Genomic DNA, 11,779 nt, shown 5'->3' with positions numbered 1-11,779 from the left:
ATCTAGTCAAAGTGTTAAGGCTATACTTCAGTTGAGGCATGGTCTAAAAGATCGTGGCTAGGTGATGCGCAGATTGTGCAAATTACGCGTGCCGAACGAAATATAATTTGTCATAAAAATCCAACATGTGTCCATTTAATGTTTTGTTTATTGTTATATTACTAATAATAATAGTTTATTCATTGACATGTTATCTTCTTCAAGTAGGTACATACGTAAAGTTTTTTAGTCATCTCTACACGATTTAAGAATATTTTCATCTGACGACAGACACCTTGACTGTCGGTCTCCGATTGGCGACTAGTGAGAAATTTCGTCGCACCTACTTTTGAAAATTATTTGCCGTTGCACTGAAGTACGCTCTTAATTGATAATGTACTATTGGCTATAAAAATAAATGCTTCTTTTTTCTACAAATAAAATCACTGAAATTAATAAATACCTTAATCATGTGTGTTTGTGGAGGGAGGGGTGTGTAAATTTACCGCACCGGGTGACACCAACCCTAGTTACGCCACCGCTCATGATCCGCACACACAATAGAAAAATTAGAGGGAACGTTGCTTATAATGACTCTCTACCTTGTTTAAATAAAGGTGACCATTTGTAAATCATGGTTTTACTACAACAAAGAGTCCCATAATCCAATTTCATTTAATTTTGGATGGTTTCCACACTTTTTCCCTGTTACTGCACGGAGCTCAATATTTGACAGTTTTTAAATTATTATAGACTTGAATTTGTTCTTCTGAATATTGGAAGCGATATAATGGAACAATCAACTTGAAATTGCACAAGTATACCTAAAAAGGATTACCTAACAAAAAAAAATTTTAACCCCAATACTTGCTACTTTCACCGCCATTCCGCGAACTTTATGGAACCCATCGATATTATTTTTAAAACCACCATCCCATAACAACCAAGTTAGTTTGAAATGTTTCCCTATTAATCGTCTTTTCAGTTTTTTAGTAGATACATCTTCTTAATTCTAAATTTGGAATCAATAAAGAAAAAAATAGCATATAATCAAAATTTTTCATTAAAGTTATTTTAGTTAAATTTTCGATTTATTACAATATTGTATATAAATATTTTATCATTGAATAAAAATACTACATAGGTATATTATTCTTTTATAATAAAATTTATTTCATTTACCTACTTCATTTTTCGCCCTAACTCCTCAACCCAACTTTTATTCTGGGATTTTTCTGATTATGAAATATTATAATCTAATAATATAATAACATTTTATTATTCGTTAATAGTTTTGCTGCTATAAATAGAGCTTAGGAGTCATTTACAAAAAAATATAACTACTCTACCTCAAAATATGACTTCAACTCCGATTCCAAATTTAATGAAAATTCATTCAAACATTTTTAATAAAAAAAATGTCTGACATTGAAAAGTTTTTCGATGTAACGTAAGTACCTGGTACTTTTAAAGTACACACATTTTTATAATATTCCAATAATGGATAGATCAATTATTGTATATCGGTTTATGATTTAATTTTCATTGTATTTGATTCCCCCGTCATCATATTTGTCATATTATTTTGACTGGTTATAAGTATTTTGAGGTCTTCCATTGCCCGGCGACAGAGTAGTCCCTCCGGAGACGACGGAGGTTCTACCAGTAACATCTTTATTGAATCTCGCAAAACTTTCTCCGCATTTTCAAGTTTCACCTGAAATAAATAAACACACCTAATTATAATTATGTAATTATTCGAGAAACACTAACGTTATTAATTACAATAGAAACTGCTTATAAAATATAATTAGTTTTATTGATTTATTATATAATTTATGTACTTAGTAATATTGTTTATTTGAAAAGAAAAAAGCATTTTAAAAATAAAATATTTACTTACCAATATTAAATTTATTGTTATAGTATGATTTGTTCTAATTAGGCCCATATCCTCCGTCACGTTTGTCAAATAATGTTATATAAAGGTCAACTGACAGGATAAAAGTTAAAAACACTAATGGTGTTAGTAAATATTTGCATCAAACTAATGTGAGAAAATGTTGTTAGTCATTTCTTTTCTCGTATGATGAAGCAGGGATGCAAACACATTAAGGGTAAGGGTGTACATACACTTTAAAGTATAAAATATGTAATGTGTATTTCTTGTGTGTTCTTGGACTTTGACAGTGTGTCAAGATTGGTGACTTTCAATCGGCTCTGATGATGGTTGACAATCACATTCAGTAGGGGAAAACGGGCATGTTACCTTTCACAGTGTCAGAATGAGAAAGTGCGTGGTCAACTGTAAACAAGTAATTACTAGTATTGCTATATTACTCAGTGGTTACATTACATTGAATTGTAAAGATGGTGAAACACCGCAATGTTTATTAATTTAATATAGTCTATCGGCCTACTTCAAGTTGTGTAGGTTATTCGACAGGACATACTGTATCTTTATAAACAAATAGGTTAACAGAACTCATGACTTGTTCCAAAACACATGCGTCAAATCTGACCATGTTGGAGTGGCCTTTGATAATCTTTTTATCAATATGATTAATAATGAACTCATACACAACAGTGTCGAGTACAAAATAAAATATCAAATTTCAGTGGGATAGTCTGCAGATCTGTTAGGTCCACAAACGTTTATAAACCCCATAATAATCTGTAATGGATGATATTATAGAGCTATTTTGTGATGTTAAATCTAAGGGGAAAAATAAAATCTAACAAGTAGGTAGTTAAACACATAAATTATCACTAGGTATAAAAATATAAATATCACTATGTAAAAATCTATGATGAAAATGATAATCAAACGTAATTTGCTTGATTTTTTGTAATGTTTCCATACCAATAACACATTAATCGAGATTTCTTTGGTTTTATGTTCCATTTTCGCAATCTGCACCATAGCAGAATGAATTTCATACAAAGTTACAGCTGTAAAAACAATTTGAACGTAAGTACATAAAACACTTATTACAAAATCATATAATATATAATATTATAATCATTAGAAGTACATATTTTCAGATGTTAGGTTTATATGATGTATAACCTTTCTTATCATTTTTCAAAACAAATTAATTTAGCATTAATTGCTGTTATCGTTTGCATTTGGAATGGGAAGGTTACATTTTATCAATTTATTTACAAAATTACAGAACAATCAACTGCAGCAAAATTTAATTTCGGGCAAAACATGCATTTTTAAAGGCCCATACCAACATATTATACTCGATTTATTTGGGCATGATTATGTGCCCAGCGCAATGTACATTCTGAGTATATAAATTCACTACCAAATAGCATGTCCCACACCATATTTGCTCACATAGTAAGCTAATTATTATTAACCAATCGTTTATGTAAAATTTTCAATACTGGAAAATATCACATTGGTCTTATCACTCTTACCATACAAACTCAAAATAATTTTTATTTTGGCCGAGTATCTTCTAAAGCTAAACCTACTTTTACTCTTTTATCTTCTAAACATCAATAAATAAAATCTGTCACTCATAGGAAACTGATTGTTAAAAAATATATTTATTCAAATATAACATAATACAGAGTAAAATATTTTTTCATCTGTACCTAGGTATATTATATTACTTTTTGTGAACAAATTCATCAATAAAATCAACACAGTTCTTATTTAGAGGGAATATAATATAAATCTCCCATAGATGTTGCATATTATGCAAGAAGATGGAGCCTTCTATGGTCCCTGAAGGATATTCCAGTTTGACGTAAGTACCATTATTCTATACAATCTATACAATTTCACTCTCAGTTATGAAAATATTCGTAGAGCGGGTCCTTTTTTGCTTCACTTTCATATATATTTGGGCTCTGTCTCTATAGAAAAAGGTTTTCTTCAACATCTTTAATATCATTAGACCCTGTAGAACTAACTGATGCTTAGTGGCGACTGTCCCTATAGATTTTAAAGTCTTATAAAACAATCATAATGTCATAACAATAATAATATTAATAATAATGCTGAGCAGAATATAAATATCAATATACCTTTTAACCTTGAAATTCCTGGCTGCAATACATCCAAAAGTGGTATAAATTCTTCACATAATTCTAATTTTCTTTGAATTACATTTTTCGGTACATTAATAAGTTTAGTAGTGATTTCCCTTAACAGGCCAGCGAGTAAATGTTTGGCATCAATCAAAATGTAGTGGTATTTTGGCAGACGTTCCGATGCCACTGTCAGGAAATCCTCAATTTTTTTCACATCGTTTGCATCTATAATATTTAATTAACATTGTTGCATTAAAATTTTTGGTGTGAATATCTAATCATTTTCCTAAACTTTTTCAGCCTACTACCCCTTTTCAGGGAATATATTTTCTTAGTGCCCGCTTATACCTACTCGTAATATTATGTCACTTATACACGTTTAATCTATTAATTTAGTCTAGTCTAGTCTAAGACTAGTAAGTGGTGAGTCCAATAAACAAGATCTTGAGGCGGTAGAGGTATTTATTTAAAAATGATGATTGCATAATACTATAAGACATATGAATGTAAATTTATAAATGCAGCCAGCACTCTTTTACCTGAAGCCATAATTCACTGAAGGGCTATGTAACCTTCTCAGAATTTTAAAATGCTAATATTCCATTGAGCAGTTATTTGGTTATAGTTTATGATTCTTAAAGCTACCTAACCTAATCAAATTTGTACAGAAATGTAAAATACAAAATATTAATCTCCGCTGATCGCAGTCAACTCTTGTTTGTTTATAAGACTGTTAGAAGCCGGTTTCACCTAGTGTTTTATAGTCAATGTAAAAAATATGGCCACACTGTTCCAATCTCTGAAAATAAAATGTAGGTAGGGGAACTGTACTGAATATGGGATACGTTCCTAATACTGGATACCAGACTTCCTGGAGAAGTAAGCAGTATCATCTAGCGAAAAGTTTACATAACGTTTGCTACTTGGTAAATAACACGACTTGATGAGATATATCGAAGTATTTGTGAGAAATGGTGATACGAGGTGATTTACAGATTTTTGTCGTCAGCAGAGTTTTTGAAATAGTGGCCTTTTAGATACGATTTGGCACAGGTAAGGTCTTAAATTAGTACTATTATGTTTTTGTTGCTATAGTATACATATATTGGATGGGTTTAGGGTATGTTATAAGTATGGAAACGTATTCATAAAAAAAACAATGACATTTTCATTTAGGCGTACTTGGTTCTCAATATTGGATACTAGGTGCGTCCTAATATTGGATATCCAGTATTGGGATACAGCATTATGGGGATTTAATTTGGTCTACAAAGTTTATTTTTTTGTTGTTGTTTGTTTCAGTTTAAGCATGTCTCCAAACCAAAGAAGAAAGTGGAGCGCTGAGGCAATGGAAAACGATGATAATGCCATTAAAACAAGTAAATGGGCAATCTAAAAGCATCGAAGATGTTCGCTGTAGGTACCTCGCTCGACATTAAAAAAATATGTTAAAAAGAAAATCAATTGATAAACCCAAAGTTGGGACATAAACCAACGCTCAACGCAGAGCTAGAGGCTTAGCACGTGGATTCTGACTTCGCCGTGCAAGAGTTTCAAAACCAATATAATTTGAGCACGAGCAATCTTGATGTGGTCGATGCAATTGATGCTGGCTTGGGAGAAAAACAAATCGAAGGAGCAACAGTAGCACCACCTAAATTATTACCATCAGGACCTTTTTCGGCTTTCATTACCCCTGCAAATATCAGTCCAGTGCCTCAACTCAAATCCCATACTGCAGCAGGCAGATCCAGACAGAGACCATCAACCTTGATCACTGGTTCACCATACAAACACGAACTTGAAATACAAACAAAAAAAACAAGCTCCGGTGAAGATAGACAAAGGAAAGCCTCTAAAAGGGAAAACTATTAAAAAAATCTAAACGACAACGTGCAGACTCAAGCTCATCAGAAAGTCAAGATGAAGAACTGATTTTTCTCGAAAGTGGTGACGAAGACACTAATGATGAAGACGTTGAATGTATTTTTTGTAACAGTTCGTACTCAAATGACGTTGACAGAGAGAAATGGATACGATGCATTGTTTGTTTTAAATGGTTTCACGAGTTATATGCTGGGGTAGATTGTGATTGACTTCATTTGTGAAATATGCCTGATCCAGTAAGCATTTTCATTGTTTTGTTACCAAATCATTCTTATAAGACAACATATTATTTATTATTGTGTATGCGTTACATTTTCTCCGATAAATAAATAAATAAATATAGTAACATGTTTTCTTATTTTTGCGAAAAAGTTGTTTCCTAATATTGGATATCCAGTATTAGGGAACACATGTCCCTAATACTGGATATCCAATATTGGGACACATTTTTTTTTGACAATTTTATTCTACAAATGCCTTAAATAAATAATAATAAATCTAAGCCTCTTATTAACACTTTGATTAATGTACGAGTAACATGTGATTATAGGTTAAATTCCTAACATGTATGCAAAAATTCAATGCTTAATAATGTCTACTACTATTTTTAATTATTTTTCAACAAAAAGTATCCAGTATTCGGTACAGTTCCCCTATGGTTTTTCTTAATTCAGATTAATAATAATATTATGTATATAATATGTAGCGCCCATAGTGAAGTAGTCTCAGAATACCCATTCAAAAATCTCCCTGACTCTCGATTATCATGAAGCCAAAATCACGATCAGTAAGTATGTAGTAATTAATTTTTTCTTACCTATATCAATGTTCTCTACAAATCTATTCATTTCATCCAGACATTCTTTTATCTGGCCTCCGAGGAACGTTTTGTTACATTTTTGGCAGTACCACAGATCTTCCGCTGAGAATTGTGATTTCTTTAAAGGATTTTGCATGACTATCATTCCATCATCGCAATTGAAACATTTGATTGAGCTGATATGTAACCCGAGCTCACTACTATCACTGCACCGTTGACAAACACATTCAAAGTATTTGCCTTCCCTCAAGTGCTCCCTTCGTTGAATGGTACCCTGGATACAGAATGAAAATCATGACTGGATTACATAATGTGTATTATTACTAGAGGTGAGTTGGAAATACTGTCACCAGTTTGTGTACTTAAGTATCAGATGAAACTACCCATGCTCAGTACGTGTGGCCCAATAAACTTGTTCTAAAAAACTTGTGATGATATCATCGCGAGACGCTGGCTAGTTGGTAGACTTTCAATACTATCGATATTAAATGCGCGCGAGCAAAATAGAACTTGAATACAATTATATATTAATTTATTAGTCTATGCATGCTAATGACTTCATCTTATGTATGAACAATAGGTCATAAATTTTCTGTAGCAGCATATTACCTCCTAAATGTGGTGAGGTGACTGAGGTGACAGCAGTTTAAAATAAAAAAATCATTGTTATTCATTTTATGTTAACAAAAATATTATAACTAACATAAAAACAACTCATAAATTTAAAATGTGTTTAAAATTTTATAATAAATGGGACATTTCGAAAAGCCCAGCTCAGTGTATTTTTAGCGATGATATTGAAGCCGATATTTCAAATACTAATATGGAGTTAAGTTTTAGTTAGTTTATGAGACTTATGTCGCATACGCACGACAAACGTTCTATATAGTATTCCAAATACTAGTAAGTATTTTGGAACAAGTTTTGATACTAAGTATTTTTTTGTAATGGTAGTTAGTATACTTAGTCTTCAAAATCGACCAGTTTTCCCACCTCTAATTATTACCAATAATAACTCTGTTTCAAAACCATTATAAAGGATTATATTACAATATTATAATCAATCATACCATTCACACTACGACACCCCATAATAAATAATATTATGGTAGAGAAGTGACAGGGTGTCTGCCTCTAAACCCATAAGTCACAGGTTCGAATCCAAAGAGATTGGACTCTTTGTTTAAATCCTATGTATCTTTGATCGAGAGCAAGGATCCAATAATTGAATAGGATGAATCAGGGCTGATCCTAACAAATGCGAGGCCCGTTTGAAGAATGTACACGAGGTTTATAGATATGGGGTATGAATATTATCTTCTCCTCCAAAAATGGTTGACTGAATGAGGGGCTGCTTATCAGTAAGAATAGTTTACTTGATTTTTTTTTTAAAATCAATACTATTTATATGTAACAATTTACTGAACATTTCGATAATATGTGTATAATAAAGATATTAATTTCTACTTTAATTTTTGTCAGAATTGTTTATGGCACTGTTTATCTTTAAAATAAATAATTTAACAAACCTGTAGTACATTGATGTAGTTGAACAATATTGGTGAATTTTTACTGATGGGTACACTTGCTCGTACGGTCATATTGAATGATTCGTCTATTCCTACATGGGTGTTACAAACACAGCTATGGGTCATGAAGGCTGCCATTGGGTAAACTCCACATATTGTAGTACACTTTGATTGGTCTGTCTGAGAATACGCAGTTCTTAGTTCAAAACTATTGACGTCAATGACCCCAGTAATGTTTTGAATTAACTCACTATCGACATCTTCTTGGCGTATTATTTGCAAATTTTTTAACATCTAAAATAATAAACAATAATAAATAGAAATCATAATAATTAATACATATTATTAAAAATATAAATCGCACGCCATAACTCAGTAGGTACTCAATAATGTGGCTTAAACTTCCATTCACCCACTTAAGGATTTGCTGATAGATGAGCATCGTGTGACAATACCCAGATGATACTTCATTGAGATACATTTTCGACCCTATGAGTTGAATGAATGGCTAATAACTGAAGTCTGTTAAGGTATAGTTAACCATTTTACTATTAATTTTATTATTAATATTCATTGATTTTCCAATGGCGAGGAGGTATATTTTCTTCTGATTAGTTCTTTGGTTAGGCCGGTTAGGCCAACGCCACTTGATACAAACCGGTTTATAAGGTAAATGAAAAAACAAAACCAAATAACCCACTAGGCAATTCCTAGTTTACACTCGATTGTGTTATATTTTGTTTTCAAATGACAACATAGCGCGACACCGGACAGGCTTATGTTGAATGCCACCGACCTAGTCAATGACTACCCATTTCCCTTACCTTCGAAGTATTTTCATAGAAGTGCCAAATATTCGTACCCCTCCTCTCCTCAACATGATTTTCCAAAGATATGAAACTCTTCCAACGTTTATCATTAATATTTTGCTGCAATGCAATCGCACGTAATATTGTGATGATGTGGAACGATTCAATCAGTGTTGGAAGTGAAATCTTGTCTTTTACAGTTTGGAAAAACAAGCATTCTGTACTTGTATGTCCACCTAAAATAATAATACTATGTAATTACGCCATTATAAATAAACAAAGTAATAATGATCTCTTACACTAAACTATGACACAGTTAAAATAAAGTTAGTAAATCGGGGTAATTTCGATTAGGATTGAATATCCGCAAACATTGTACCAAATGATAATAAAATTATAGTATCTTTGGGCTATGTTAATATAAAATGTAACGGGTTTTTCATTAAGAATCAGTGATCTTTGAACGCTCCATTAGTCCAAAGTCTCCCGGGATGTATGGCATGTGGCACCGTCCTGTTGGAACCACGTATTTGTCTGAGTGAATGAGGCCAAAAGAAATTCCCGAATAGCATCGGTCACGATTAATGATCAATGCAGCACCAGCTACATCTTGGAAGAAATGCTGGTCAATGATACCACCAGCAGTGACGTCTCTAGGCAGTGCTGCCCATAGACCAACTGATAATTCCGGTCCTCCCTTTTTTTACTAAACCGACCCTAATCAGTATTTCAATAGAATCTCATCCTTTTCAGCTCTCAGCTTTCCCAAATCAATAATTTATTATTTTGTCATTTATCGGAGACCAGAGTAATATTTGTGCCTGAGCAAAAGAGAACCCAGTTTGATATGCATTGTCTAAGGATTTGGGAATATCTCTCAACGTTTAGTTGGCCACAGATCATTGACAACAGTAAGCAGAATTTGTTAATCAAAAAATATTTAGCGATCCATTCTTTATTGAATTTGTCGCCCTTCGAATAACCGCCGCCCCTATGTGGCGCATAGTATGCATGCCTGCCCCCATAGGATGTCACTGACCGCCAGACCAAAATGTATGAACCTGTTTAGTCAAAAATGAGGCTTGTGACTGCACATGATTTTCTTGGCAAGATTGCGGTTAACGTTCATCAGGAATGTTGCGACGATCGGATATGGTGTTGAAACGTACACCACACCATAATATTAACACAATATGGCAAACACAAATGAGTCGAACTGTCGGAAAATTACAGCAAACGCTCTATCAACTGCCAAAGATACCTTCCGTTCCTATACTGATAAAAATATGTGTAATAAAATTTTTAAATTAAGATTAATTAATAAAATTAAAAGAAGAATAAGAAGATTATTTCATTTCATTTGCCTGTTTCATTTTCAACATAATATTTAAGTGTATTATTAATTATGATGACATACCTATTAAGTTACTATGTATTATAGTGTCTGTACACGTGCATGGAATTACTGTCGGCAATCGTGCTTATTTTAAACTATCATGACAATAACTGTTTACACGTAAAAGTGCTGACTGTCTCTCCAATTTCATTATTCAAGAGTAAACGAGACGCGAGGTTGTCATTTTATACTACTATCTGACAGGTCGTATTGAAAATTGGTTAAGCTCAAAATTAGTTCGTTTTTTCACCGGCATGTTCGCCCCATCGCTCTACTGCGTAGGCGCAGATCAAAAATAATCTTACTTGCGCGCAATAAATCTTCACAATTTGGAATCTTCCAATATTGTTTGATTTATGCACGCAATCTTGCCAACTGCAGGATAATACATGTTTTCCCATACATTTTCTTACTGTGCACAGTACATCCATGCACGTGTAAACGGGGTATTATGCTTTGAAACTACTTTTTAAAAAATACCTGCAGTTTAATATCATGTAAGTAAACAATTTTCTTTTTGATATATTTTATTTAAGATCTACTATATTTTTATTTCATTTGCAAAAGGATGAAATTCAACATACCGTTGTAATCTTCACACCGAGAACCACACAACGGTGCAAGTCGACATTTACTGCACACATGGAGTTTTTTTCTAAGAGGCATGTAACAGCCGAGACACATCAAATCAGAATAAGTCGTAGGGCCTACTATTATCGGCGTATCTTTCAATATAATCTCACCAGGTTTTAAATCTTTGGACGCCACTAAGAATCTGGAAAAAAATTGAGATAAGAAAATAATGATTCAAAATTACAAAGTTTATTTCATGTCAAACTGCTGTAGGTGCTGCAATGATTCTCTTCGGTAGGTATTTAATTTATTTTTACCTTCCGAAAACTTCGCTTTTCTCAAATGTAATTGGAAAGCCATTTGAATAATTATTGTTTTCCACCATTATAAAAAGCAGGTAGTTTATTTCACTTCCTTATTTCGTAAACTTCTATTAATATTGTATAAATGAACTGAACTATTTCTGAAACACATCAATGACACTTCCTGAATGTGAATTGGTGAATACTATTTCTGTATTTTAAAAATAGGACATCAAATTCTGTGTGGGGTTACACTCCGTAAATAATCTGAAATATAGTTCTAATTTTTAAATTATACAGGCAGAGCACCACACAGAATAATATAAATTATATAGCACCATAAACACACCTACAATCCGGATGTGTTGAAGTAAACATTTTAAACATGAATAGTAATAATTTCACCACGGCATAATAATTTGTTTATAATCATT

At 32.5% G+C, this 11,779-nt stretch overlaps 1 protein-coding gene across 2 annotated transcripts; it reads right to left on the bottom strand.

The window, feature by feature from the left end:
* Window positions 1-1,509: 1,509 nt before the first annotated feature.
* LOC147068080 (SET domain-containing protein SmydA-8-like) lies at window positions 1,510-11,552 on the bottom strand. Of its 2 annotated transcripts, XM_085952530.1 has the most exons (8): window positions 11,361-11,552; window positions 11,055-11,245; window positions 9,090-9,310; window positions 8,266-8,559; window positions 6,734-7,010; window positions 4,024-4,254; window positions 2,113-2,284; window positions 1,510-1,696 (listed from the first exon to the last, which is right to left on the bottom strand). In XM_085952530.1, the coding sequence occupies exons 1-7, from the start codon at window positions 11,426-11,428 to the stop codon at window positions 2,223-2,225; spliced, it is 1,344 nt and encodes a 447-aa protein (XP_085808656.1). In that variant the 5' UTR covers window positions 11,429-11,552; the 3' UTR covers window positions 1,510-1,696; window positions 2,113-2,222. The 2 variants fall into 2 exon arrangements, with proteins under 2 accessions (XP_085808656.1, XP_085808654.1); XM_085952528.1 differs by lacking the exons at window positions 1,510-1,696; window positions 2,113-2,284 and adding an exon at window positions 3,513-3,931.
* Between the last annotated feature and the right edge of the window lie 227 nt (window positions 11,553-11,779).

This window comes from Rhyacophila brunnea, unplaced genomic scaffold (assembly GCF_057557595.1).
Source record: "Rhyacophila brunnea isolate RB1 unplaced genomic scaffold, BYU_Rbru_1.0 scaffold_3, whole genome shotgun sequence".
Lineage (NCBI taxonomy): Eukaryota > Metazoa > Arthropoda > Insecta > Trichoptera > Rhyacophilidae > Rhyacophila > Rhyacophila brunnea.
The sequence above is the reverse complement of the archived record's forward strand: the minus strand, read 5'-3'. Positions and strand labels throughout refer to the sequence as shown.

What these genes read in the sequence shown, in the direction of transcription:
- LOC147068080 (XM_085952528.1), bottom strand. Translation starts at nt 11,428, where the DNA reads ATGGTGGAAAACAATAATTATTCAAATGGCTTTCCAATTACATTTGAG. An exon ending in TCTATGAAAATACTTCGAAG is followed by an intron (nt 8,560 to 9,089) that starts GTAAGGGAAATG and finishes TTATTATTTTAG; the next exon opens with ATGTTAAAAAATTTGCAAAT. An exon ending in ACTACATCAATGTACTACAG is followed by an intron (nt 7,011 to 8,265) that starts GTTTGTTAAATT and finishes TTCTGTATCCAG; the next exon opens with GGTACCATTCAACGAAGGGA.